The sequence below is a fragment of the Haliotis rubra genome, unplaced genomic scaffold, assembly GCF_003918875.1.
Source record: "Haliotis rubra isolate DU_JTF1 unplaced genomic scaffold, ASM391887v1 Scf300, whole genome shotgun sequence".
Lineage (NCBI taxonomy): Eukaryota > Metazoa > Mollusca > Gastropoda > Lepetellida > Haliotidae > Haliotis > Haliotis rubra.
In genome coordinates, this window is record NW_025766970.1 from 947,128 (window position 1) to 974,641 (window position 27,514).

The 27,514-nt window shown below is 42.2% G+C and overlaps 1 protein-coding gene across 1 annotated transcript; it reads right to left on the bottom strand.

The window, feature by feature from the left end:
* Positions 1 to 12,184: 12,184 nt before the first annotated feature.
* On the bottom strand, positions 12,185 to 20,462 carry LOC124282692 (quinone oxidoreductase PIG3-like). The gene is made up of 8 exons (XM_046718715.1): positions 20,272 to 20,462; positions 17,255 to 17,392; positions 16,390 to 16,525; positions 15,964 to 16,095; positions 15,393 to 15,605; positions 14,337 to 14,441; positions 13,372 to 13,463; positions 12,185 to 12,460 (listed from the first exon to the last, which is right to left on the bottom strand). The coding sequence occupies exons 1-8, from the start codon at positions 20,353 to 20,355 to the stop codon at positions 12,263 to 12,265; spliced, it is 1,098 nt and encodes a 365-aa protein (XP_046574671.1). The 5' UTR covers positions 20,356 to 20,462; the 3' UTR covers positions 12,185 to 12,262.
* Positions 20,463 to 27,514: the final 7,052 nt, after the last annotated feature.

Here is a 27,514-nt window from a genome sequence, read left to right on the forward strand (position 1 = left end):
AAATGTCTCACGCACCGCTTGATGCGAACGGCTGGGGCTTGTCGAGCATGCTGCAGTAGTTACACGGGTCCAACTTGGTCTTTCTCCAGACTGACACGATGTATCACGGTATATAAAATGTAGGAGATGTTGCTTACTTGTGTCGGGGGAAATATCTATGCGGTCAGCTGTTTCTGTGTGGAATTGCACTGATTCCTGTAATGGAACACACACACAGACATGCGCTACACCCTCGTCCATTCACTGCACTGCACAATAATTGGTATTTGCCGCATAGTAAACGTGTGACTATTTCAGTCAGCAATGCAACAAACAATTATTTTGCAAAAGAATATTGGAAGATTAGGACACACATATTCATCTAATGATCAAATAATAAGCTTCAAGTTTTTGTCGACTGCGTTACTGAAGCTAAATATGTCTAAGATTCATCATGCGCCAACCTTAGTGTAATATATACAGATATTTCTTTGCTAAAATTCACAACAAAAAGTAGAATCTCTATCTCAGGTACCGTTAATAGAGCTAAAATTAACTACCTTTGTTTTTCTCCACAACCGACCAACCAAACAGAATGTGATAACCTGTCACAGGATGTTGGTAAGGATTCTGTTACAGCAGTCAAAACATTTATCGACGGTAATCAGCAATCAGTGGAGGCAAGTGGGCCAAAATAACCACTACGGGAGCTGCACTCAGTCCCCTGGAGTAGTACCACAGGTATACAGTCAGTCTGTTCGTAACCTCACAGCTTGCGCATCCTCGGCCTCGGGAGCTGTTTTATAGCTCTTCTGGACTTGGGCTTGTTCTTATATCATGACATTTAACACTGGAGCAAATACATACGCAGATCACTTAGAGGAGTATGAATGGGTTTAAAAACTTACGCCCCCTTGGTTATATACACAAGGCCACATTAAAATATTTTGAATACATTGATGTAAAAAAGGTCCTAAAAATCGCCAGAATGCTAAAATCCAGACGTTTATTGGATAAAGACAATGGATAATCTCTTCCGAAGGTTGAATCGGAACTGATTTGGCATGCTTAGGAATTGTCAAAAGCTGGGGTAGGTGATGAAAAGCACAATTTGTTCGAAAGGGCCTAGTGTTATGCATGACCTTTATGTAAAGGAAAACAGATTTAACCGTTACGTCAAACGGAAAGCATGGTAGAGCCGGAGACAGTTTGGAGTTTGTCTGCAGTTACAGTTTTATTGGGACAGTGTGAGTGGGACAGGTGATGTACGCGGGAGTTTACAGCATATGTGTTACATCACAGCGGCCACTAAATAACCAAGCCTGGATCAGACCAGCCAGTGACTGATATCAAGAGTAGTTCACATTAATCGTGGTTAATGAAAACCTCAACCTCGCCGTTGAGTCTGATCCATTTTGATCACTATTTGCGACAAGTGTAAGTAGAAAGGTTGGACAATTACTATACCGGACTCCAAATGGGACTTACTCTAATGTGAACAAGTAAACTATTTGTATTTCGCAAAATCTGCCCTCAAAATAATCGTACAGAGCCGTGTTTTGACTTTACGTTTTTTAGACTTGAGGACGAATGCATATGTTAATTTTGTCAGTTTTCCCCAGTAGAGGAAGGATAACAATATTTGGATGAACAACTTCTTTATTGCTGTGAGAGCGACGTGTCGGTGTAGGTTCTAACACCGTTATCAAGCAAGTGCCAGGTTGCTGAGTCTGTTGATGGTTGAAATGCCTCTCAAAGAGGTTCCCCAGTAGATCCTGCGATCAACCACTGGTTCCTATTCTTGACCTTACCACGAACGGGTCCATGTGTTTCGCAACAATCAGCACTATCATAACTATGCTGCGACTGAATATTCGAACCCGGACCAAACACAGTATAGTGGGTGATAGCCTGAGAAAAGATCACCTGGGCACCCTCGCAACATATCCTCCGATCCAAAATGTATTAAGATTTCTCGAAACAAACTTAATTTTTGTAACAAATTTCAAACTGACTTTGACAATTTGAAACAGCTGAAATTTTAACTCAGCTGCATTTATAAAATAAAAAGGCACAAACAAATTAACTATTCTGTTCACAAAACTGAAATTTTAGTTTAGTATCGATTTCAGTTCATCCAGGGACTCAAATTTGGGACTCAAATTTGAGTAAAAATTCTAACTTAAGTCGAAACTCATACTTAAGTTTGTTTCGAGAAATCGGGGCCTGGACCCTCCACACCAAGTCTAACATCTGAGGAGCGGTGGCGTAGCTTAGTGGTTAAACCATTCGTCACGAGTTCGATTCCCCACATGGGTAGAATGTGTGAAGCCCATTTCTGTTGTCCCCCGTCGTGATGTTGCTGGAATATTGCTTAAAGCGGCGTAAAACCATACTCACTCGTCACTAACATCTGAGAGAGTAAGGTTTTACACCACACCTAACAACGCCCTGTCAATAAGTGTGGGCGAAACAAAGGATTCATTTATACGTTAAGCCAGGGTACGGTGACATTCCGTCAGCACCAATGGTTAACATGGAATCAGTCTGACTCAGAATACCTACGTGGGCTCACAGAAGCAGGATATGGCTAACTTAACTGTAGCTCCTTGTCGTGGAGACAAAATTTATTGTTTATGTGTACGAAGAAAGGCGGATCTTAAAAGCGTTGTTTTGCAAGTTGTATCCGGAGTTGAGTGCGGGGAATGAAAATGTGTCTCAACGTAGGCGACAGTTGTGTCCGTATGTCATCACCGAATTACGACCAGCTGCACCAGGGCCCACTGTGCATTCCGACATTCCGTTCTGTTGACGTAGCGCGTCAACTGCTAGACGTGATCAGGACGTGATTTGTTCCGCTGTGTACCAATATTTGCATTCGGTGCATGCATTCTGCTATCAGCTATTCCCTGTGAGAATATACAGGTGAACTAACCTCACACGACACCTCGACCTGGCTCGCTCTCAGTGCATGGACCAAGCGAGCAGGATGAGTATGGCGATGCAAATACATAATTAGTATAAAGTGAGCATTGAGAAGAATAAAATCTATGTTGAGTTTTCGCTTGATCTAATTATAAAGCTGTCTGCCAGAGAATATTTTCTAGTTTTCTGAGATCATTTTGGAAGAGAAAACATATGCTTCGAAGTGTCAGTTCTTGAGGAACTGCTTTTGCTGTTGAACGTGATCGCTGTAAAACCGCCTCAGGTGTTCAAGGTGAGTGAGTGAGTTTAGTTTTACGCCGCACTCAGCAATATTCCAGCTATATGGCGGCGCTCTGTAAATAATCGAGTCTGGACCAGACAATCCAGTGATCAACAGCAGGAGCATAGATCTGCACAATTGGGAACCGATGACATGTGTCAACCAAGTCAGCGAGCCTGACCACCCGATCACAAAATAATTATTCAAACACAGATCGGAACAAGCCGGTCGCAGAAATGTAAAGTTCATTATCAAACTAGGATAACACGGAGGTTTACTACTCCGATATCCACCATAATTAATCTGGGTTACAATATGCCCTGGGTGTGTGTCTGAATGTTAAATTCTTCTTCTCCTATTAGCTGATTTGGTGGGTTGTTTTGGTGAGCGCAGACAAAATGCCATGTCACGAACGTTGGCAGATCTCCCTGAATATCTTCAGGCGCATACAGATCTAACACTAATTCAAGGTGAAGACCAAATGTTTTTTAAATGATGAGAAAGGAACACAGAGAACAAAGTTTCTGACTGAATCTGTGAGAAGAGCAGTGATTAGTTCCTGATTGTGGGATTGCGTTCGGCATTGTCTGACACAGTGGTAACACCATCCCTCATAACTGGAGAGAGCTGTGCCCCATCCTACAAACCAGCCGTAGGACGGTTGTGGCTCCCCCACTTTAACATGCCCCTACCACAGTCGTAGCCCTACGTTCGCTGTGTAGACTAGTCTGTCATACAGACCCTGAAGCAAGTATATCCAAGAAAGCGCAACTCTAGCAGGGCTCCTTTTCTCTATATTTTATTCTTTTACTATGAACTATTTTTTTCTGTAAAAGATGTTCATTTCAGAGAATAGATGTTAGTCTTATTGTGGACCGGAAGCCAAGGCTGAAGGTGTACAGATACCTGGGCCCCATTTCACAAAGCGCTTGTAGCGCTAAGGTGATCGTAACTCCCATACTTTAACATTGGTTTACGACATCGTAGCCCTACTATCGCTTCGTGAAACAGGCCCCAAGAATGTAATTTTTGTGAGCGAGAGAGCGAGCTGTGTGTGGAGCTGCTTTGAACATTATCACTTCTGCCAGTGTGTGTCAGCTCTTTGTTGGAGAAAATCTCTAGCTTAGCACGATCATGTTGCTTAAAAACTGAGAAACATCATAAACGCAAATCTGGAATTTGAACTCACGTGCACAGTTTCCTGTCACTATTTTCACCATGTATGCAAAATTGAGTGATTTTATTTTTACGCTGCTTTTAGAAATATTCCAGCAATATCACGGCTGGGGACACCAGAAATGGGCTTCACACATTGTACCCATATAGGGAATCGAACCCGGGTCTTCGGCGTGACGAGCGAACGCTTTAACCACTAGGCTGCCCCACCGCCCCGTCAGTGTTGTAACACTGGTGTGGTTGCATGTATCCCTTGATGCAGACATGGGGAATCAGTAAAAGTTGCCAAACCTGGAGCATGAATATGTCCTGAAGGGATGAGGGTGGGATAAGGCAGTGCTGGTATTCCCAGGACGCCGCTGAGTTGAATCATTTGGCGGGGCACGAAACCAGTTACATAGAGTTGGAATCTTATCTTTGTCCAGATCACGTTTCTAGGTAACACAACAAGGCTTCGAGGCAAATGCGAGTTTCGGAACCAGATCCTGTGTTTGCCAAGGGGCGCAACTGCGAGTCCGCACTGGCCTATCATGTATGTGTATGGGTACTGCTGATAATGGTCGTCATATGAGCGAAATATTCTCAAGCACGACGTTAAACCCACATTTCACCTCACCTCACCTGCTCATAATGACGTGGTTCTTGAATAACAGAAATAGACATTAACGTCGTCCTCTATGCTTTGATTCTCATGAAGCCGAAAAACCAACTGACGTGAAAGCTCGGACTGCACTCGATGTCTACGATAGAGGCAATTGTCACAGCACGATGTGTAGGAAACTGTCAGATCTTGCTTCTGACATGAGGGCTATCACGTTGCGTGTTAAGTCAAGCTTGTGATTACCTCCAACAGACTTCGTGACAAAACATTCGCTTTGAGGTTATCCACACGAGCAAAGTCAAACAAACATCGCCATTCGATAGAGTCTTTCAAGAAACTCTACCCTGAAAGTATGCTCCAATGTTAACAGTTTAGGCTCAAGCTTGAAATAGGAGGAAAAATATACGTACTTTTTATAATTACAAAAATAATTGTTCTCGCATGCGAACCTTAACGATATGCAAATGTTGGTTTCTATTCCTAACGTGCCGTACATCTGCGTGTGGTAATACTCAGAGCCAACTGCGACGTCCTGAAGTGTGGTCGCGCTTTCACAGGTTCCTGTCACTATATTCCCCATGTATGCAAGAGTGAGTGAGTTTAGTTTTACGCTGCTTTTAGCAATATTCCAGCAATATCACGGCGGGGGACACCAGAAATGAGCTTCACACATTGTACCCATATGTGTAATCGAACCCAGGTCTTCGGCGTGACGAGCGAACGCTTTAACCACTAGGCTACCCAATAGCTAAAAAATAACGTATACTCTAAGGTATACTTGGAGCAATCTCTAACACTAGTGATGTTGCTCTGTGAATTATGCTCTGTCGTACGCGAGGAGAAACATTACCTCAAAGAAAGAGAACCGTAAAAGAAAATGTGTACCAGCTGCCAACTATTTAGTTTGTGAAATGCCTTTACCACGGTGGCTTAGCATGAACGAGCCCCTGAAACCTGAATGAGACCTAGGTTTGAAACACACAAACTAAAGTAATTCATAAAGTGACTTATATCATGTCGGCCATCTGACAGATGTCATGGAGTTCTCTCCTCTTGGATTTTGGTCGATTTGTTTGAAGTGATACGCAGCCTATCAAATGTACGAGTTAATATATAAAATGTCAGTTCACTGGAAGGAATACTAACGTTCCAACGTGTTAGATATATTGTTCAGCGATATTACAGTGTAGGCATGTCGTCAATGCATTAGTTCGGGTCGCTAAAGGACGGGTTCGATTCTGTTACTTTATGGCAAATCCTCATAAATGTTGGATATCCATTTAAACGGAAGAGACTTTCCATAGCCCCTGGGAAGTACTAAAATACAATGATGGCCAACTGCTGGACATCCTAACATTTTCTTATGTCCAGTTCCTAAATTTTAAATCGAGAACTTAGCGTTCGTAAAGCATAGCCTGGCATGAAGTCACCAAAGCTCGGGAATGCTGCCTTCTCGTTGGCGACTTCCTATTAGGTAGTTTTCATTGTTGTTTAACGCCTGACTCAATATTCCAGCTGTATGACTGCAATATGTAAATAGTCGAGTCGGGAAAGACAGTCTAGTGAATGACGTCATGAGTATAGATCTACGCCGTTAGGATGCCAGGACATATATGAACCAACTCTGCAGCCTCACCACCCGATCACTGCAGCCTCACCACCCGATCACTGCAGCCTCACCACCCGATCACTGCAGCCTCACCACCCGATCCCCTTAATCGCCACTTACGACAAGCATAGTTGCCTCTTGTGAAACACATGGGTCGATGAAGACCCTTTCAAGCCGAATCCAGTTAGTCATTTCAATGGTTCTCAAAGTCCTCTAAACGTCGTTCTGACTTCCAATGGGATGTCCCCAGATGTTTGTGAAGCAGTAGCGAGCTCAAAGATTTGATTTCACGACTTTAATGAAATTGCAAGCGCGATAATTTGAGAATAATGATGGAAGCAGCAAAACCTTTCTCTTGTGCACGGTGCTTGTTGCACGGTGCTTGTTGCACGGTGCTTGTTGCAAACTGGTTAATTTACATTGTGTTGTCACACAGGTGGCTATCATCAAACATCATGGGTTTTTTCTTCCTTTTTTTGTTGCTGTTTAACGCCGCACTCTGCAATATTCCAGCTATGTGGAAGGTATTTGACTGATGTCTCAGGTCCTTTTTTCTTACATCTCCCCGTCTAGATTCCACTGCTCAAGCCGCGGCTAACTTTAGGATCGAATTTTGTGTTGTGTTACGAAAACCTGAGGGAGTGAACCCTTGCGTATGTTCCTTATAACAGGTTGTTGTAGTAGGTTTTAAAATGGTATCACCTGCGGCGTAACACAACATGTGTTAACAGGTTACTCTTCAAAGACTTCCTGACCAATCATAGGTGTCCGCTGTCGATATATTTATAACATTTTGGAAATTGTTGACGGAACCGAAATCGTATTCATTCCCGTGGGCTGGTTAATATGAACCTAATTAATGAATTAAACGAATTCCTTATTTACTGCCAACACATCCTTTCCCCCGATACATCAACTCATCTTGATATTATGTTATTAATGACAACTACGGTAAGACTCATTCGCTACCGCTATCCTGAGAAGAAACAATCTGGCAAGTCTACAGCTGACTCGTGTAAAACGTACTACACAGAGAACATGATATGCCTCCGTTTTTCTCCCTCCCTCATCCATGGGATGTTATGCGTTACTCTCACTCAAGTGTTTACGTATCTTCAGCACGTGTCAAGTTTGAAGCTACAGGTCTACACCGTGTGAATACACACAAGGGATGCATTGTGTTTCCCATCCAAGTCCGATTACAACTGCTATTACTGTTCTACAAATTAGCACGACTCGGTAGCTAGTTTCCATGCCAACACGCTTACTGGTATAGTATCAAAAGAAGCCTAAGTTTTTAGACAAGCGTGGCATTAATTTACGATCACTTTCTGTCTGCATTCGCACATGAACAAATATCACAAGGCGCTTGCAAACACTATCACACACTATCATAGCATGACACCCCTGCCACAAGAAAATTTGCATATCACGTGACCGAACCTTTCTCTTAGTTTGTTGAGTGTTACGAGTGAATATGGTTTTACACCGCTTTTAGCAATATTCCAGCAATATCACGGCTGGGGACACCAGAAATGGGCTTCACACATTGTACCCATGCCATGTGGGGACTCGAATCCGGGTCTTCGGCGTGACGAGCGAACGCTTTAACCACTATGCTACCCCACCGCCCCTAGTTAAGAAACGCAGTGTGTTCTGAAAACACACCAGTCCCGCCAAGTGGAAGCCTTTCAGGGTGCTTCACTGATCTTTTCTGATCTCAAAACCCTCAAGGAGGAAGCTTCCCACCTCAGCCCTATCGTTCGTTAAGATCGTAAGCGGTTATAACTTTTGCTGCCATACCTAATGTTTTCCCTAAACAACTTATAACAGAAACTAATATCTCTTACAAGTTTGGAAACATTAAGCTATTTCCGAGTATCTCTTTGTTTAAGACTATAGGATTTGATGTAACGTTGAGTAACACGTATTCGTAATACAGCAGCTGATGGCGTCTTGATTATCTGATACATTTTTTTTTGTTTTAAAATTTACATTACACACACGTAGAATTTTATGAACTGCACCACACCCTTTCAGAAAAGGGGCGGTGGGGTGGTCTGGTGGTTAAAGCGTTCTTTCGTCACGCCGAAGACCCGGGTTCGATTCTCCATATGGGTACAATGTGTGAAGCCCATTTCTGGTATCCCCCGCCGTGTTATTGCTGGAATATTTCTAAAAGCGGCGTAAAACTAAACTCACTCATTTACTTTCATAAAAGTGGTCTACCCATGTTACCTAAATATCGTGATTTATGTTCAGAGAATGTACATGTTTGCTTGTTGTTTAACGCCGCACTCAGCAATATTCAAGCGATATGGCGGCGGTCTGTAAATAATCGAATCTGGACCAGACAATCCAGTGATCAACAGCATGAAATACGATTGGGATACGATGACATTTGTCAACCAAGTCAGGAAGCCTGACCAACCGATCCCATTTTTCGCCTCTTACGATAAGCATGGGATGCTGAAGACACATCTAAGACGACACATCACGACCTCAAGCTGTGGAGTAGCCCAAGATGTGGAACCTAAATAATGTTTTTTGTGTTTAGCGACGGAGTCTGTATCCCTTCAACTTGTACTTCGTCAAATGGATCCAACACAAATTGCACCACCATGCAATGTACAAAGCTGTTAGCTTTTTCACTGTGTGCTGAGATCTCAAACAAGCAAATTATCCACTGACGAAATACACGGCATGTGTTGTTGAATCGTCCGCGTAGTTCTCTAACTCGGCATTTATCAACAACTCAAACAATTTGGCAGCTGATCAAAAGGTTTTTCTGTTTCCCAGGGAGTGTTTCTTTATTTACAACGAAGCGGGATCAGACGTGTACTGCACCAGTTACTTCCCCCAAGCCGAGTCCCAGGTTATTGTCTGACAGTCGGCATTTCTTCTCTCTTTGACATTTTCTTGTTAAGGTTGTGTCTTTCTCAGGATGTAGTGAATTAGAACCCCTGACTGGGTAAAGCCATGATTCGAGTGAAGTACTCTATCACCCATTACACCTTCTCCTTAGATTCCATTTATGAGTTTCACAACATCTGATAGACTGGATATCGTTAACCCCGAGGATGTAAAGAATAAAAAATAGTGAGTGAGTGAGTTAAGTTTTACGCCGCACTCAGCAATATTCCAGCTATATGGCGGCGGTCTGTAAATAATCAAGTCTGGACCAGAAAATCCACTGATCAACAGCATGAGCATTGAGTGGGAAACGATGACATCTGTCAACTAAGACAGCGAGCCTGACCGCGATCCTATAAGTCGCCTCTTACGACAAGCATGGATTACTGAAGACTAATTCTAACCCGGATCTTCACGGGTAAATATTTAACAGAAATAGTAGTAGTAAGTAATGCTTGATTTATAGAGCAAATACAGAGCAAAATCACTGTGCTTGATTAAGCTTTTATGACAACTTGTATTCATGATTAAAAATAAAAATGTGAATAATAATTGGCACAAATGAAACAAGGAAATATCCGAAGATTTCCGAGTGTTACGAAGTTTTCTGAATGCAAGTCAAAATACCGGTTTTCGATCAGCGTATTGCAATACGTATCGTTTTCATGTCTGAACCGGTAAATACCGGTAAACCGGTTATATTGCGCAGCCCTAGTAGTAGTGCTGCCACATGCTTTAATGTATATAATCAAGAATGACATTCTGGATATCATTGCGAGTGATATTCCTTGAGCACAACAGTCCATTCAATGAGATGTCAATATTGATAGATGTAAGAGATTCCACCATCGCCTTACGTTGTTTTACATATTTTTGGCAATGCAGTAAATAATGAGCCACGTTATCTAGCTGATTACACACTGTGCAATTTGCAGAAATATCTTTAATAATATTTAGCTATGCACCAAGACCACAATGCCCCAGACGAAGTCTGGTTTTCCAACGTACCTAAATTACCCCAGTGAACATTTTCACAAATGTATTCCTTATCGCAGACAGGGATCCTAGTCATGTTTTTTGTGCTTTGTACATGTGAAGTTTAACTATCATCGTGGTGATCTGATGTTCGGAGAAATGTCTTCTTTGAATCAGTTTTATTTCTTCCGTTGATAAAATAGTGAAAGTGTAGATTTTATGCATATATTTTCAGGCTGAAAACGGGATCTCTGGAATTAACATAATGATCGTGCATGCGTGCTTGTTTGTTGTAACACACCCAGGTATATTCTAGCTATATGATATTGGCCTGAAAGTATTTGAGTCTTGACCAGACAATCCAGTGGTCGATACTGTGAGCAGCGACCCACGCCATCGGGTTACAATGACACGCAGTGAAACAAGTCACTGAGCCACTGACTCCATCCATTCAGTCTCCTCCTACCACCAGCATGGATTGTTGTAGATCTTAACCCTACCCGGAATCACGCTAGGTTACTGACACAATGGTCAAAACTGGAGGATTGACTGGTCCATCGTTTGGTACAGTTTGTAACACCGTTATCAATTTAATGAAGCAAAAGGAAAGCCAATGAATTCACATGAAGGAAGTAAAATGAGTGAGTGAGTATGGTTTTATGCCGCTTTTAGAAATATTTCAACAATTTCACGGCGGGGACACCAGAAATGGGCTTCACACAGTGTACCAATGTAAGGAATCGAACCCCGGTCTTCGGCGTGACGAGCGAACGCTTTAACCACTAGGCTACTCCACCGCCCCTGAAGGTAGTATCAGCAATGTGATGACACTTTTCAAGTTTGTTTGTACAGAGAAATGCTTCTTTCTGAATGTGTTGGTAAACATACAAGCACAATATGCATGAGGCAAAAAATAAATCATATTGATAAGTGTTTAACCATGCCTTCGGTATATTTTCTTTTATGAGTTTTATTCAGCATTCTAAACAAAGTGTCCTGACACACACATTTAAAAAAACCGTCGTTTGTCCAAACTTAGGACTTGATTTATCATTTTGTAAATTCAGAAGGCCGATTCCAACATAATGGATGACATATAATTCCATGCTGATAATAGGTGGATCCCTGTTCTTGTACAAATAGTGCCCCACTGATAGAAACACCGCTGCTTGTACTAAACATGTACGTATATTGTAGACGAGTAGTTTATCATCGGCACAACTGTCCTTGGTTTGAAATATTGATTCATTCCTGAATAATAGAGTATGGTTTAACGCCACTTTTAGCAATATTCCAGCAATACCACGGCGAGGAACACCATCAATTGGCTTCACATATTGTACCTATGTGGGGAATGGAACCCGGTGTCCAGCGTGACGAGCAAGGCTTTCACCACAAGGCTACCCCACCGCCACTATCCCTCCAGAAAACAGGACTAAGATGAGTCAATACCAGCCTATAGTGATGACTGATGCCACCTAATGGATCGGGAGTGGAAGTTGATAATATCAAGCACTGGATTACCTGGTCCAGATGTATCAGTCACAGGCCGGCATGAAATGCTGAATGAAATAGCATTAGTCTTGTATCATGTTTATTCAAGATATCAAATATAATATATTCATGTATCTATATATACATGCACAATGTAAAATGTATACAAATCCTCTTGAATATATTCTATCAATCATATCATGGCGATATTGTTTACAAATATATTTTCTAATTTCCTACATCAATGCTAATTATTTTCTGAACATGTAAATACAGTGGCAAACAATAATCGTTACATATATCGGACTAATCACAGTTCATCTTTCTTATCCCGATCTTGATTAACCTCTATGACTATTTTCCCTGTATTCTTATTTTCCTCCATCATTTTGTGGGCATCTCCGATCTTCTCCAGTGGGAATGTTGTGAATACAATCGGCTTCACCTTGCCTGAGATGAAATGATGAAGCACGTCTTGCATGAAGCTTCCAACGAGCTTGGTCTTGTACTGAAAAACAACCCAAGAAATACAAGTAAATGAAACGGGTCTGGGCCAAACAGACCAGTTACAGTAAGCATTAACAACGGTTCACGCAAACAGGATCTGATGATCCATGGATTATCCATTCTGGCCGATTCTAACTAGCATAGCAAGTCATCAAAATCCCCACAGAGAGGACAGGTTTTGAAAGCAACCCTGAAATGACACAATATCAGCTAAGTGGGACATATTAAAAAGCAACATATTTGCTTAGGTCACTTTTAATAATTTGCAAATAAGATAGATTGTTAATGATACGACAGTAGCAAGGTTGGCGGTAACAGTCAGATAGGATTGTCAGTGTTTGACTGTCCGAGGAGATTACTGTCAGTAGAGAGGACTGTCAGTGAATACGACTCGTCCGTGTTTGACTGTCAACAGAGAGGACTTTCAGTGAATACGACTCGTCCGTGTTTGACTGTCAACAGAGAGGACTGTCAGTGAAGACCGCTGGCGGTGTCTGACTGTCAGTGTAGAGGACCGTCATTGAAGATGACTACAGTGTTTGACTGTCAGTGTAGAGGATTGTCATACAACATCGTCATACAACATGACTATAGTGTTTGACTGTCAGTGTAGAGGACTGTCATACAACATCGTCATACAACATGACTATAGTGTTTGACTGTCATTGAAGATGACTATAGCTTTTGACTGTCAGTGTAGAGGACTGTCATACAACATGACTATAGTGTTTGACTGTCATTGAAGATGACTATAGTGTTTGACTGTCAGTGTTGAGGACTGTCATAGAAGATGACTATAGCTTTTGAAGGTCGTGTAGAGGACTGTCATAGGAGATGACTATAGTGTTTGACTGTCGTGTAGAGGACTGTCATAGAAGATGACTTTTGTGTTGCCTGTATTAGATTTCCTACCTCAAGAGATCGAGCACGGAGGGTTGTCCCTGTAACAGACACTCGCTTACGCAGCAGTTTTGCGAACACGTCCCCGCTGATATTGCCTCCCCCTGACAACAGAAAATGCATTCTATAATTACTGCAACATATGCGTGGGAGTTTTAACAACCGTTTCTGTCACTTAGCATCTGTCCTGTTCTTTTTACCAAAATATCCCTGGACCAATTGAGCATATTGATAGAGACTGTATTCTTAGGTTTTTAATTTTGAAGGGACTACAAATGCAACAAGATAATATATAAACTTTAAAAAGCTCATAAGTTGTGGTTTAATTATTTTTATATTTTAGCTTTGTTTTTATTTGTTGCTTAACGCCGCACTCGGTAATGTCTGGATCGGACAATCCAATGATCGACATCATGAGTATCGATCCCTCTCCGCAGTTGAGTTACGAATTTGGACGGATTTGTTCAAAGGGACGTTACTCATGATATATGGCTGGCAGGAATGTTGGATCAATGTTAGTTAGTAGGTTAGTCGGTTTGTTGTTCAAGGCAGCACTCAGCAATATTCCAGCTATATGGTGTCGGTCTGTAAATAATCGAGCATGGACCAGATAATCCACTGATCAACAGATTGAGCATCGATCTACACAATTGTGATACGATGACGTGTGTCAACCAAGTCAGCGACCCTGTCAGTGACCACCCGATCCCGTTAGTCGCCACTGACGACAAGCATGGGTTGCTGAATACCAATTCTAACCCGGATCTTCAGATGATCTGCCCGTTATTTGATGTCATTAATACATTACGACTTCCCTTCATTCATGGAGCTGGATAGAATTGTTATGTGTTCAGATCCTGATGCAGTGTTGCCTCCTGCAGATGTGCATGCCCTGTATTATATATTTGTTGTTGAACCATGTTGCTGCCTCCCCATCTTCATGCCCTGGTGGTTACTCAGCATTCCTCCATCCTTACCCATCAACCCATACAGCACCCATCGTCCATCCACGGCGATGACGTTCATGTTCTGTTCGTAGTAGGACCCGCCCACACAGTCAAGGATGACGTCAACTCCCTTGCCTGTGGATGAAGAACATGTGCTAAAATGAAAAATGTAAATGCTACTACCATCTAAAATGTAATCCATTCATTATGTTTCGCATTGTACAGACGGATATGAGTCACTGAGTCGATGGTTAGAAATGAAAAAACAAATGAAATAGTGATTGAATGTTGACTGACGCCCCTGTTATCAACAGGTATAACTGAAGGGCCAGGTTAAACCGGAAACTGAAGGGCCAGGTTAAACCGGAAACTGAAGCACTTGACCACCAAATCCTCATGAAATCCGCTTCACACAAGAGTGAGGTACTTGGGACCTATTGTTTAGATTCCCTGCACGTGACAATCGAATGTAGAGATAGGCAACCAGTGACATTATTGTCCCGTGAAGATCCGGGTTAGAATTGATCTTCAGTAACCCATGCTTGTCGTAAGAGGCGACTAACGGGATCGGGGGATCAGGCTTGCTGACTTGGTTGACACATGTCATCGTACAATTGCGTAGATGGATGCTCATTCTGTTGATCCCTGGATTGTCTGGTCCAGACTCGAATATTTACAGACCACCGCCATATAGCTGGAATATTGCTGAGTGCGACGTAAAACTAAACTCACTCACTCATTAAATGTTTCACTCACTGGGATAAAAGGCCATTGCCATCCGGAAATCACGAGTTACTTTATGTTACTTAGAGAAGACTACATATTACATCTGACTGTCGGCTTTGCCGTCCCTCCCACTAACGGCAATAATTCAGAATTTGAAATGCCCTTCTGAACCATCCATTTTGTAAAGATCCTACTTAAACAGATCATCCCTTAAAGAATCCTAGATGCGCCCCTGTGGTAGAATCTGTGGACCGGTCTCAGGCGCAAAAGGAGCTGCTAGTTTTCTAAAACGTTACATGTAATGACCCATTCATTGACTTAAATTATCGATACGAAAACCGTAGAGCTAATAGTCCAAACCGTTTGTTGCATCTCGAACTTTCTGACTGAAGTCTCCCTCTTTGTAGTTGAACCCCTGTGAGGCCCCAAGGGATACGGCAGTCGCGATCTTGGCTTCTGACCCTGCTGTCACTATGGACTTGGCACCAGCCAGGGATACCAGCTGTACGGCAGCCGTTCCCACTCCACTGGCTCCCCCGTGAATCAACACTGTCTCCCCCGACTGGACCTTGCCTGTTGGAGAAGAAAGCGCCATAAGAAGTCATGCATTGACCAGGTACAATATTAAGAGGTCTCCCCTAAAAGCACTGCGTTATTATTGTGCAACTGCAACGATCCCAAGAAGGTGCAAAATTTGTCGGTTTATATTTATAGTAGGTTGTCTGGGATCTTTTATAGATTATTTAGGCCATGAATTTGATCAGAATCTCGTCTGTTGGAGACGGCATGTTTGCATAGACAGATGTGCTTCCAAATCAGCAAATGTGAAGGAACAGTTGTGTTGTCAAACACACTTGATTCTACATCAGAACGCATTACCAACGAAGTAGAAGAAGTGGTCGTCTGAGATATGTACTTATCAGAGTCTTACCCACAAAGTGCAGCAGCTGGTAAGCAGTCAGCCAAACCTCAGGGATCGCTGCGGCCTGAATGTAGTCCATCCCTTCCGGTATTGCCATGAGGAGCTGCTCGGGAGTGGCCACGTACTCAGAGTTACCTCCCCCTGAACACAGGATGTTTACAGATGATTGTTATAGTTTGTTTTCGTAGTGATTTAGTCGCATGGCGTTTCATATATATCGTATATTTAACAGTCACGATCTTGGTCCTTGGTTACCCAATACCACCTTCCTCTGTATTAGTAAGGAGTGCTCTGACAACCTTTAGACAAAACTGCGACGAAATAATTGATTAAGAAAGTATTCCACGATAATAATGCAGTTTCCTGTTATTAACGTTATATGTGTGATCATAATATAGAACGAATCACTATGACAAAATAATGGCTGGATCGTACCTGACAAAAGGGACATAACTCTATCGCCGATCTTCCATTTCTCAGAACATCCTGGTCCAAGAGAATCCACGACCCCTGCGGCCTCTAGACCCAAAATGTCACTCTCGCCCGGAGGGGGTGGGTACAGACCCTTTCTCTGAGGAATCATGTCAAAAGCATTCTTAAATTGAAACAATATCGAAAGCAAATATCAATTTAGTTTACTTCTTCTCCAAATGTATATTTCTGAATGGCCTTGGGAATGTACCCAAACAAGGATTGATTGATATGTTCAGAGCTTCACATGGGTACTGGTCACGTCTTGCCGCTATGGGCATTACGTGTTACTACCAATGACCACAAATCTGGCATACAACTCCTCTAACATTGCTCGCGAACGCTTATGGATGAAGATGGGTATGGTAAAAATAACCCATTCGTCTGAATGTCCAGTCTTTCAATGTGAATCTCTGAACTTCAGTCAAGTCGCGTGCATACAGGTATTCATTATACATCTGCATCTATTACCTTAAGGTTCGAGAATAAGGGTAGTACGTCACGGCACTTTGCGAGACTTTAGTACTTCCGTTTTACGGCAAAGGCGACAGCACTGTTACAAGGGGCATGTCCTGGCTAATCATACTCGACACAAGCTGTCTGACTTAGAAAACTGTGACATGCAACAGGCTACAAAAACACTTGGACTATGTTGCATGAATACCACGTGCATATCTGTCAACAGAACTGGTTCTTGAATGCATATCACCGGAAGTAGCGCCTCGCGAGACTTACGGGCCCTATAATGGGATTTTGACAATTTCAGAGACACAAAATATTAAGATTTGCTACATAGTGATTCCAGATACCTGTCATAACTGTCACTCACCTGCAATGTATCGGCTCTGTTGATGGCGGAGGCATGCACCTTGATAAGAACCTGTCTCTCACCGAGAGCAGGCCTGGCTACCTCTGCAACGTACAGATTTTCGGGACCACCCTTCTCAAACTGAGCTGCTCGCATCATCTGCAATACCAGGTAATTACATCGATTTGATGCCTTATAAAAGCTGTCTCCGGTTCTAGATATTCTCGATCCCTGGTTATGGCTACATTTGGTCCCCGGCTCTAACAGTCACTGGACCCTATCGTATGAACCTTTGGTCCCTGATACTAGCTACTGTTGGTCTCCCGTTCTCTGTTCTTAGTCTCAGTTGCATCATCGTTGGTTTCGGGTGAAAATGGAGACACACACTACATAAGTGATAAGAGCCGACTACATAGGACTCATTCATAAACAGTTAATGAGTTATTGAGGTTCAAAAGAACAAAATGTGGAACAGCGCGTCCTTTTGGGATGTGAACTTTCAGACATGTACCTTTATCATGGCAGTGTGTAAACGAACGCGTTTGAACACACACAAGACATAAGAGATGGATATTATGATCAATCAACCACAGCACCGGGACCGGCCATCCGACACATGTAGTCGCCTCATCAAAAAGAGTGTTGGGCACACGGGGATCCAATTCGTTGTAGAGACGCAAGAGGTAAGACACGAAATATTAAAGCGGCTCAGTGAAATTAAAAAGCCATCGAGGTCTTATTACAGGAAATACAGTAGACTACATTTATCATATATAGTATTGTGTAAGGTTGAACAGTAACATTTATAACAAACGCTGTATTTAACCAGTAAAACGAGAGTTCTGTACGCCAGTGTTTCAGAACAGTTGTGCAAGTAAGAAAATAAAATACACCCCGTGACGCCAGGGCAGTAAAGCGTACCTAGTTTAACACAGCAACCCGACAACATTGCCTGAGGGAGAATTCATTACGATTACGCATGCCGACAAAGATCACCATCAGAATAAACCACACTTCATACATATCGCCTTTACCTGTCACCATGGTGTATTCAGCACATCACCTTGTCTAACCACCCGTTCCACCTTGACGCCTTTCACGACAAGCATAGGTTCCTTGGGACCAATATTTAACTGCCGGAATCCGTGGCATAAAATACCTATTTTGGTTGTATAATGACGCTTGTGTTTTACCGTAAACACTAAACAAGTATTGTCTTATCATCTACACACCTGTTTTACCTGTTTCGCCATGTGGGTGAATAGTGTCCTACACCGTATCATTGTGGTACGGACTGGTCAGTTACCTCTGTATACTGTACACATCAGCTAGCACGCGCATCCGTGTGTAACTGGGCTATACCGAGCATAACAAGGATGGGAATAAAGTGAAAATAGGAGCCTTTACATGGAAACTGCAACTTTTCAATAATGCATCGGATAGAGTTCTTATATATTTTCCGCATTACCTCTGATACAAGTTATGCGGAGAAACAGGAAGTAAATGATGAGTGACGTATTACTATGTAGCCAGACCGCCTCCGTGGTGTAGTGGTTAGAGCGTCCGCCCGGAGAGCGGAAGGTCGCGGGTTCGATCCCCGACCGAGTCATACCAAAAGACGTTAAAATATGGTACTTGTTGGTCCCTGCCTGACGCTCGGCATTAATGGGTACAACAAGGACTGGTCGGCTCGGAGTAAGTATAATGTGTCTGAGTGGGGTATTCATGCTTCACTGCGGCATGGTATCTCAGTGGGCTAGCACTATAAAACCAGCTGAGGTCTAGGCTAGTACAAGCAGCCGCACATACACATACACACGCATGCACGTCGTCATATGAGAGAAATATTCTCAAGTACGACGTAAAACCCAATTTCACCTCACCTCACTATGTAGCCAGAAATGTCCATACCACAATGAAGCACAAAGTTTATCTCCTGTCGAGCCACGATGTTCCAGCTCTATCGCGAAGGCCGGTAGATATTCAGGTCTAGAAAAACAGGTAGTGGTTGATAGCACGAGCACCGACCGACCAACAGGGGAATGCTGACAAGCATTCTCGTCTTTCCTGGCATCTCCAGGTGTAGATAAGCGATAACATCCAGGACGCCTACACATTTTATACTGGTTTCAGCGGTTTATGCCCTCTGTGGCTCTTGGCAAATCAATCGATTGATTCCCTGTGTGGCACCTGTGTGCAGCAAGCCGTAACTGATTGAGGGCTAGATCATTAACACATTTGATTAACCTTATTAGATAGCAATAACACCAATTGTTAAGAACCATTCAAGTAAGTATTTACAAAGACGAGAAATAGAACAATTTTCATGCATTTATAACAGAACAGTTCAGGTACAGATCCACTGGGCCCAAGTGCACGGATGATGTATAGCTAGTAGAATAGTATTGGACACACTTTGAAACGTTCCTTCCATGAACACAGTTAGCTGTTGTGTAAAAAACTTTTATATCTGAGAGTGAGTGAGTGAGTTTAGTTTTACGCCACTTTTAGCAATATTCCAGCAATATCACGGCGGGGGACACCAGGAATGGGCTTCACACATTGTACCCATGTGGGGAATCGAACCCGGGTCTTCGACGTGACGAGCGAACGCCTTAACCACTAGACTTTCCCATCGCCCCCTTTTATATCTGTGATATCTTGGTGATTGATATCCAGACTGACCTGCATATAGACGCTTAGCATAATCTGGATTTAGTAAGTAAGTGAGTTGCCCCTGAACCAGAGGCCAGGTCAGCGGCTTGTGTTAATAGAGGCCAGTACATCCAACAGAGGTAATACGGTAACACCAGATGACAGGACTGTATGATAACACTTACTGTTATCAAATTATATATAATCAAACATACATATGCACACTTGAAGTATATACGGGTATTTAACTGGCGACCTCAACCGTACCTGCGCCCGTTTACATATGCTCGTACAGAACACCTGTTCCCAGTTATACGTTCACATGCGATCGAATACGGCAAACTTTGACCCCGTGTTAACTCGGATAAATAGTGAATACTAACCCTGTCGGTTGCAGTGTTGATAGCGTGTGCATAGAGCAACACACATAGAACAAATCTGTGGACCACCACGTGAACTTCCACCATATGACTGTCCACTGTAGGAAGACGACCTATTTGTGTGTCAATCAATGTTATTCTGCAGAGTCATGCGAGTTGAAGCGCAACGTGGTGAGTTTGCTTTACGAAGGGAGGTAATTCTTCCTCGACTTAGCGCCGAGAACTCGCTCTCTTGCGACAGAAAATATTTCGAATCAAAACATTTAATTTCTACTTTTTTCATACTGTCAGATACGGAAGCGCTGAAGGGACCTCATAAAATAAAATTATCTTGAGCGCACAAGTTAATATCTTGAGCGCTCAAGTTAGTTATCTTGAGCGCACAAGTTAGTATCTTGAGCGCTCAAGTTAATATCTTGAGCGCACAAGTTAGTTATCTTGAGCTCACAAGTTAGTATCTTGAGCGCACAAGTTAATATCTTGAGCGCATAAGTTACTTATCTTGAGCGCACAAGTTAGTTATCTTGAGCGCACAAGTTAGTATCTTGAGCGCAGAAGTTCTTGAGCGCAAGCTAATATCTTGAGCGCACAAGTTTATCTTGAGCGCACAAGTTAGTTATCTTGAGCGCACAAGTTAGTATCTTGAGCGCAGAAGTTAATATCTTGAGCGCTCAAGTTAGTTATCTTGAGCGCAGTTAAGTTAGTATCTTGAGCGCACAAGTTAATATCTTGAGCGCACAAGTTAATATCTTGAGCGCACAAGTTAATATCTTGAGCGCACAAGTTAATATCTTGAGCGCACAAGTTAATTATCTTGAGCGCACAAGTTAGTATCTTGAGCGCACAAGTTAAGTTATCTTGAGCGCTCAAGTTAATATCTCTTGAGCTCACAAGTTAGTATCTTGTGCGCACAAGTTAATATCTTGAGCGCTCAACTCTGTGTTTAGCATCTAATGGCATTAATGGAACGCACATTTGCTTGACTGCTGGCTAAAATGTACAAACTTATATCCTTTTGGAAGATTTCAAACGATGCAAAGTCGGAGATAACAATAGGTGTTTATGATGAGACTATGTAAAAGTATGCAAATGTATCATGAACATTGATAATGTTTATCATGTAAACGTTCATCGTCTTTATGCTTGTCAATACTATTCTTTGTATCTGATTTTACCACTTTTTGCTTTATTACATAAAGCAGGCCTAGGTATGTGTAATGTCATAATAAGAATTAAAACATAAACATGAGTAGGAGTTTATTGCAGGGATGAATAGTGGTTTTACTTGCTTCTTATATTGGTACATAGAATTATGAACACTTGGATAACTTGTTTTTTGCTACGGCTTTATTATGTATATATAGCATTACATGACCATGAAAAATGTAAACATTGAGTGTTATACTTAATTATCTTAATTATAAAACTAATGTCGGATGTATTGGAAGTAAAGTCGACCACTTTCAGGGAACTATAGTCTGTAGTCTTGGTTTGCATGTATCAGTAATGTTTCCTAACGTGGGTACAATGGCAGTTTAACTCTGTACAATATCATTTAAAACCCGCCTGATTTATTTGATCCATTAGTATGTGCACGTATAGCATATATACCGACTTTATTTCTTACTAAAATACCGTGTTCCCCGTTTCACTTCTTCCGTATCAATCCCTTATGTATACGTATGTGTGTTGTAGTTTATTTAACATGTTTTAACAACACAGGAAGTTGAAGAATAAAGACGTCGATGAAGACAGTGTCCTGAGCGAAATTCAACACCATTCGGGTCCAACAACGACCGTACAGTATCCTGTTTCACGATTAAACCGCATTGAATACATTTTTGATGCATCAACGATAACCATGTCTTTGTTCAGATCGTCGAAGTCGTCCGCAATAAAGTATGTAACATCAGCGCGGCGGTTGGGTAGCCTCGTGGTTAAAGCGTCCGCTCGTCACGCCTGGGTTTGATTCCCCAAGCTGGGTACAATGTGTGCAGCCCATTTCTCGTGTTCCCCACCGTGATATTGCTGGAATATTGCTAAAAGCGGTGTAAACCGTATTCACTCATTCACTGTAACATCAGCAAATCTGGTATCTGGTACGAGAGGGACATACACCTCAGAATACGCTTTCAAGTGGCGTACTATACTATACCCTGAGTTTTGACAAGAAGATGTGTTATGTGTTTGTATTGGAACCCAAGACTGAAATAAGCATGAATCAGTTCGCGTTTCCGCTCCTCCTTGCTTCCACATGAACTGCTTATGAAGCAGTGTATCTCAATATATACTAAGTTGAGCGCTCAACATACTAACGTGTGCGCTCAAGATACTAACTTGTGCGCTCAAGATACTAACTTGTGCACTCAAGATAACTAACTTGTGTGCTCAAGATACTAACTTGAGCGCTCAATATATTAACCTGTGCACTCAAGATAACTAACTTGTGCGCTCAAGATATTAACTTGTGCGCTCAAGATACTAACTTGTGCGCTCAAGATACTAACTTGTGCGCTCAAGATACTAACTTGTGCGCTCAATATACTAACTTGTGCGCTCAAGATAAATTATATTTCATGAGGTCCCCCTTCCGTAGTCAGAGGATGTTTGAAAGCTGAAAATACTTAATAATTTATTTGTATCACGAGAAAAGAAAAGAAACGTTTCTTTTTGTGCGCATTTATCGAAGGGAATATTTTATCGTGTTAAATTGTTATACCAGAGACCCGTGAAGATCCGGGTTAGAATATTGATCTTCAGTAAACCATGCTTGTCATAAGAGGCGACTAACGGGATCTGGTGGTCAGGCTCGCAGACTTGGTTGACACATGTCATCGGTTCCCAACTGAGTAAATTGATGCTCATGATGTTGATCACTGGATTATCTGGTCCAGACTCGATTAATTACCGCCGCCATATAGATGGAATATTGCTGAGTGCGGCGTAAAACAACAAACCAACCAACCAATGTTAAACCAGACTGCATACTTCATATACATATACAATATATGATGAAATACTGGACAAACATGACATGGATTTCCCAAATGGAAGTCCATTTCTAGTGTCCCCGCAGTGATATTGCTGGAATATTGCTAAAAGCGGCGTAAAACCAGACTCACTCACTCATACTATACTGCTTTTGTCAGTTTTCTTTGCAGTTATATGTATTTATTTGTAAACCTACATAACAACATGATTAAATAAAACTACGCTTAATTGCATAACCTTTCTTTGTTAGTTTTTTATTCCCACTGAATTGTTTCGAGTAGATTTAGTTCAACTTCGATCTTGTTTCAACTTGGAAATCGACATGTGACAATATATACTACCCATCAAAAGTTTAGACTCACTAGTGTAAACATAGCCACTAACTTCAGTCAACGGTTCCAAACTCGATTGTGCATGATATTTAACACTGTTTAACGGCACTGTTTACACATGAACTGCTTCACTGTAAACCATCTTCGCAACGTTGAAAAGATTTTTGTTATGAGTTGAATAAAGCACGAAAAAAAAGTAATAATTTTCGAATTCTTAACAAAACTTTACATCAAAACGCAGCTCTTCACATGCACGAGATTGCGCATGCTTTTCAGCAATGTGATGCATGATCCTCATGCAAATCATCTTCAAAAAGGTTTGCAGTTGCTTCCCCGATGTTAATGGAGAAATTCATCTTCGTTGTAAGCATGGGTAGAGGCAAAAGTCACAGTAATGATCAACGGCATCAAGCCATGGCACTGCTACAAAATGGACGATCACAGCGGTATGTTGCTAGACGTCTTGGGGTATCCCAAAAGGCAATATCCTACCTCTGGTTACGCTTCCAACTGACTGACTCTGTCCCAGATCGCCCCAGATCGGGTAGGCCCAGGGTGACATCACAACACAATGACTGATACATCCGTTTGATTGTTCTCAGGAGGAGACACATCACAGCTACAGCAGTCAACGGTGAATTCCAACAAACTACAGGAAGGCGTGTATCTGTATCAACGATACGCCGCCGATTACGTCACTACGAATTGCGTGCACGTCGTCCGACTGTAAGACCCCCTCTTACACCACACCACCGCCAGGCCAGACTGATTTGGGCAAATGAACATTTGCGCTGGGGTCCGCACAGATTGGCTTGGGTACCCTTTTCGGATGATTCGAGGTTTAACCAGCATTTCAATGATGGCCGATTCCCTGTGTACAGACGTCAGGGAGAGCGTTACGCTGATGTTGCAGTTGTGGAGCACGATCGGTTTGGAGGTGGATCCGTTATGGTTTGGGGAGGTATCACCATGAATGGCAGCACAGATTTGTTGGTAGTGGAGGGAAATCTGACCGGACAGAGATATCGGGACGAAATCATCACTCCCATTCCTCCGTTCCTAAGGGCTATGCCTGGTCGCGTGATTTTTCAAGACGATAATGCCCGGCCTAACAGAGCTCACATCGTGACGGCTTGTTTGCAACAGAATGGAATTCATCGAATGGATTGGCCAGCATTGTCGCCCGATATGAACCCGATTGAGCACGTATGGGATGTGCTTGGACGTCGTGTTTACGCATTGTTAGAGGAGTGGCAAAACATCTCCCAGAGACAGATTGGGTTATTGATTCGTGGCATGCGACGTCGATGCAATGCCTGCGTGAGAGCCAGGGGTGGACATACCCGATATTGACTTTTGAGATTACACTTTTCATGGTATCGGCCAATATGCCATCCTGCTTTAATAATGGTCGACCCTGACTTTCTTTTGAACATGGATTAAAACGGATAAAAGATTGATTTTGTGATTTGTTATGATTATCTTACACAATTACGATTTTGCTTTGAGATATATTGAGTGGTCTGAGTGAGTCTAAACTTCTGGTGGGGAGTATACATTATGGTTCCACATTTCCCCTTCATCCACGTAACCTTGGTATATTTTTATTGTTATTGCTACTTTAACAGACTGCACACCATTTTGTAGACCAGGATGAGTCATGTCACAGTTATAACTTCTGTGTTGTTAATATACCTCGGCCTAACAGAGATCCGGCAAAGTCGGTACAAAGTCCCGTACCGAAGTAGGATATCCATGTTGTAACGCTGCATGGTTCACAGATTAACTTGATTTTACCCCCACATAATGGGCAGCATCGTATAACAGCACTAGGTGCTATATTTCACACTTTGTACCGTGTTGATTAACATTTCATGAAGGATAGCTAGACTGGTGTCCCTATGTACTGTCCGCGTATCAAGATTTGCCTCTTTAAAGGATAGAATTACTATATACCCATTGGCTCAGCACTCAGTACAGCCTTAGAGTAAGACTGGCTCGGTTATCCCTTGGGCCGTGCTTGTAATCACACGTCGCATGTTCAAGGAAAATACGATTGTCTTCGGTCTGTCTAGTGTTGTTCATCGTATATGTTTGGGGGAAGACTGACATGCAAGGGTTACGGAGTAGATGGGGTCAGTGTGTGTGTGTGTGTGTGTGTGTGTGTGTGTGTGTGTGTGCGTGTGCGTGCGTGCGTGCGTGCGTGCGTGCGTGCGTGCGTGCGTGCGTGCGCGCACACACACACATTTTAATACTATTATTTATGTATTTTATTTGTTAAGCAGTCTGACTGTTGAATGAATGGGGGGAGGTAAGTTGGTGTGGTGGCACTTGGATGCATGTGGATGACATTGAATGTGAAGGAATGTAAGAAGCTGTTCCTATGAGGGGTGTTATGAAGTATGGTATCATGTACAGATCAGTAACTGTGTATACATGGGGGTTGTTTGTGCCACTGTATGGTTGTTGTTACAGTATGTGTTTTGACTAGATGAGTGCCATTTTAATGCTATCATGAGTTTTATTCTTGTCTCTTTGTGTCTCATAGGCCTAAAGAGGCCGGACTCTATACCAGGGTATGACACACTGTAATAAACAAGTTTTCTTCTTTCTTTCTCTCTCTTTCGATACTGTCTGGTATTCCGAAGTGCATGTACAGGTATGACAGCGAGCAGGAAGGGCCGCTCGAAGGAAATGCCGTGCTGTTGAGCTGGACCTCCTTTCACTTCATGTGTTTCAATAAACACATCCAGACGAATAACCGGCTTGGTTGAAGGAACAAACTCATTCAGCACATTATAAGATTTATTTGCCAATGATTTGTCCAGGCCCAAACGTATTGGTGTGTAAGAATGGGGGAGCCGGAAGGGACGTATCCCTTCCATATATGGCGCACTTCTTGTAGTCACAGGGACTCTCTCTCCAGGCGTACCTCACACCCACGACCTTGTGGCTACAAGATCTTGTGGAGAGAATCACCTCGTTGTCTTGGTGGGACTGGATCGTTGCGGCCACCCATGTATCTTGAGGACCACATGTTGCATCAGTCGAACAACAGACCTACAGATTCAGAGTAATCAGACTTAGTCAGTTCAGATGCTCTTGAGATTTTGGTGGAGTAAAATGAAAAGTGCAAACATTTGGCAGGGATGGTCAATCTGTGATTCCATTAACATCTGCTGCATTCTAACGTTCTTTATAATATTATTATGTATGTGAAAAAGTAAATTGAACACATCTGTTTGCATAAGGCTTCATACATTTGAATACTAAATTTTTAATAAATTTGATGTCACTTGTAATTTTACAAGTACTCTCATATTGAGAGATTTTAGTCAGTTGTACATGGAACTTAATCTTCTAACATAGACGGGCTTTGTGTAATACTGAGGTCATTGAAATTTGAAATTTGAGGTTTTAGGGAATCGATTGTTAGTTCCAGAAAGACTATTGGCAGATTTGAATTACTATGGAGATTTTTGATGAAGTAAACCCACCTCAAATCCATTGTTCGAGTTGACTCTTATGGGACCATAGTTGTAGATGACGTTCATTGTGTGTTGTGCTCCATTTTCTGTTACAGTCTTGGGAAAAGGACCCTGGTAGTGCACCCATTGCTCGTTGTAGGCTACTGCTCGTGCAGCCTGAACCAGTCGCTTAGCAACATCTTGCTTGTACCGGGGATGAATGCTATCATAGTGTAAATAAATGCATACATTGATCAGAAACACTGCATATGAAGTAAATAAATAATGTGAACAGCAATATTAATATTTTGTGGGACTTTAAACAAGTCATTTCAGTTATCCTTTTGAATGATGAACACGTTTGTTGTTTTTTAAGAACAATGCTCTGGATTTAACTTTTCATCAGTGACGCATAATAGAAAGCTAAACCTGTGACGTACGATCCTTTTGGCGAAC

Coding starts and splice junctions, on each gene's coding strand:
- LOC124282692 (XM_046718715.1), bottom strand. CDS start 20,355: ATGGTGGAAGTTCACGTGGTGGTCCACAGATTTGTTCTATGTGTGTTG. Junction 16,526..17,254: donor ACAGAGCCGATACATTGCAG/GTGAGTGACAGT, acceptor ATGATTCCTCAG/AGAAAGGGTCTGTACCCACC. Junction 13,464..14,336: donor GGTGCTGTATGGGTTGATGG/GTAAGGATGGAG, acceptor TTCTGTTGTCAG/GGGGAGGCAATATCAGCGGG.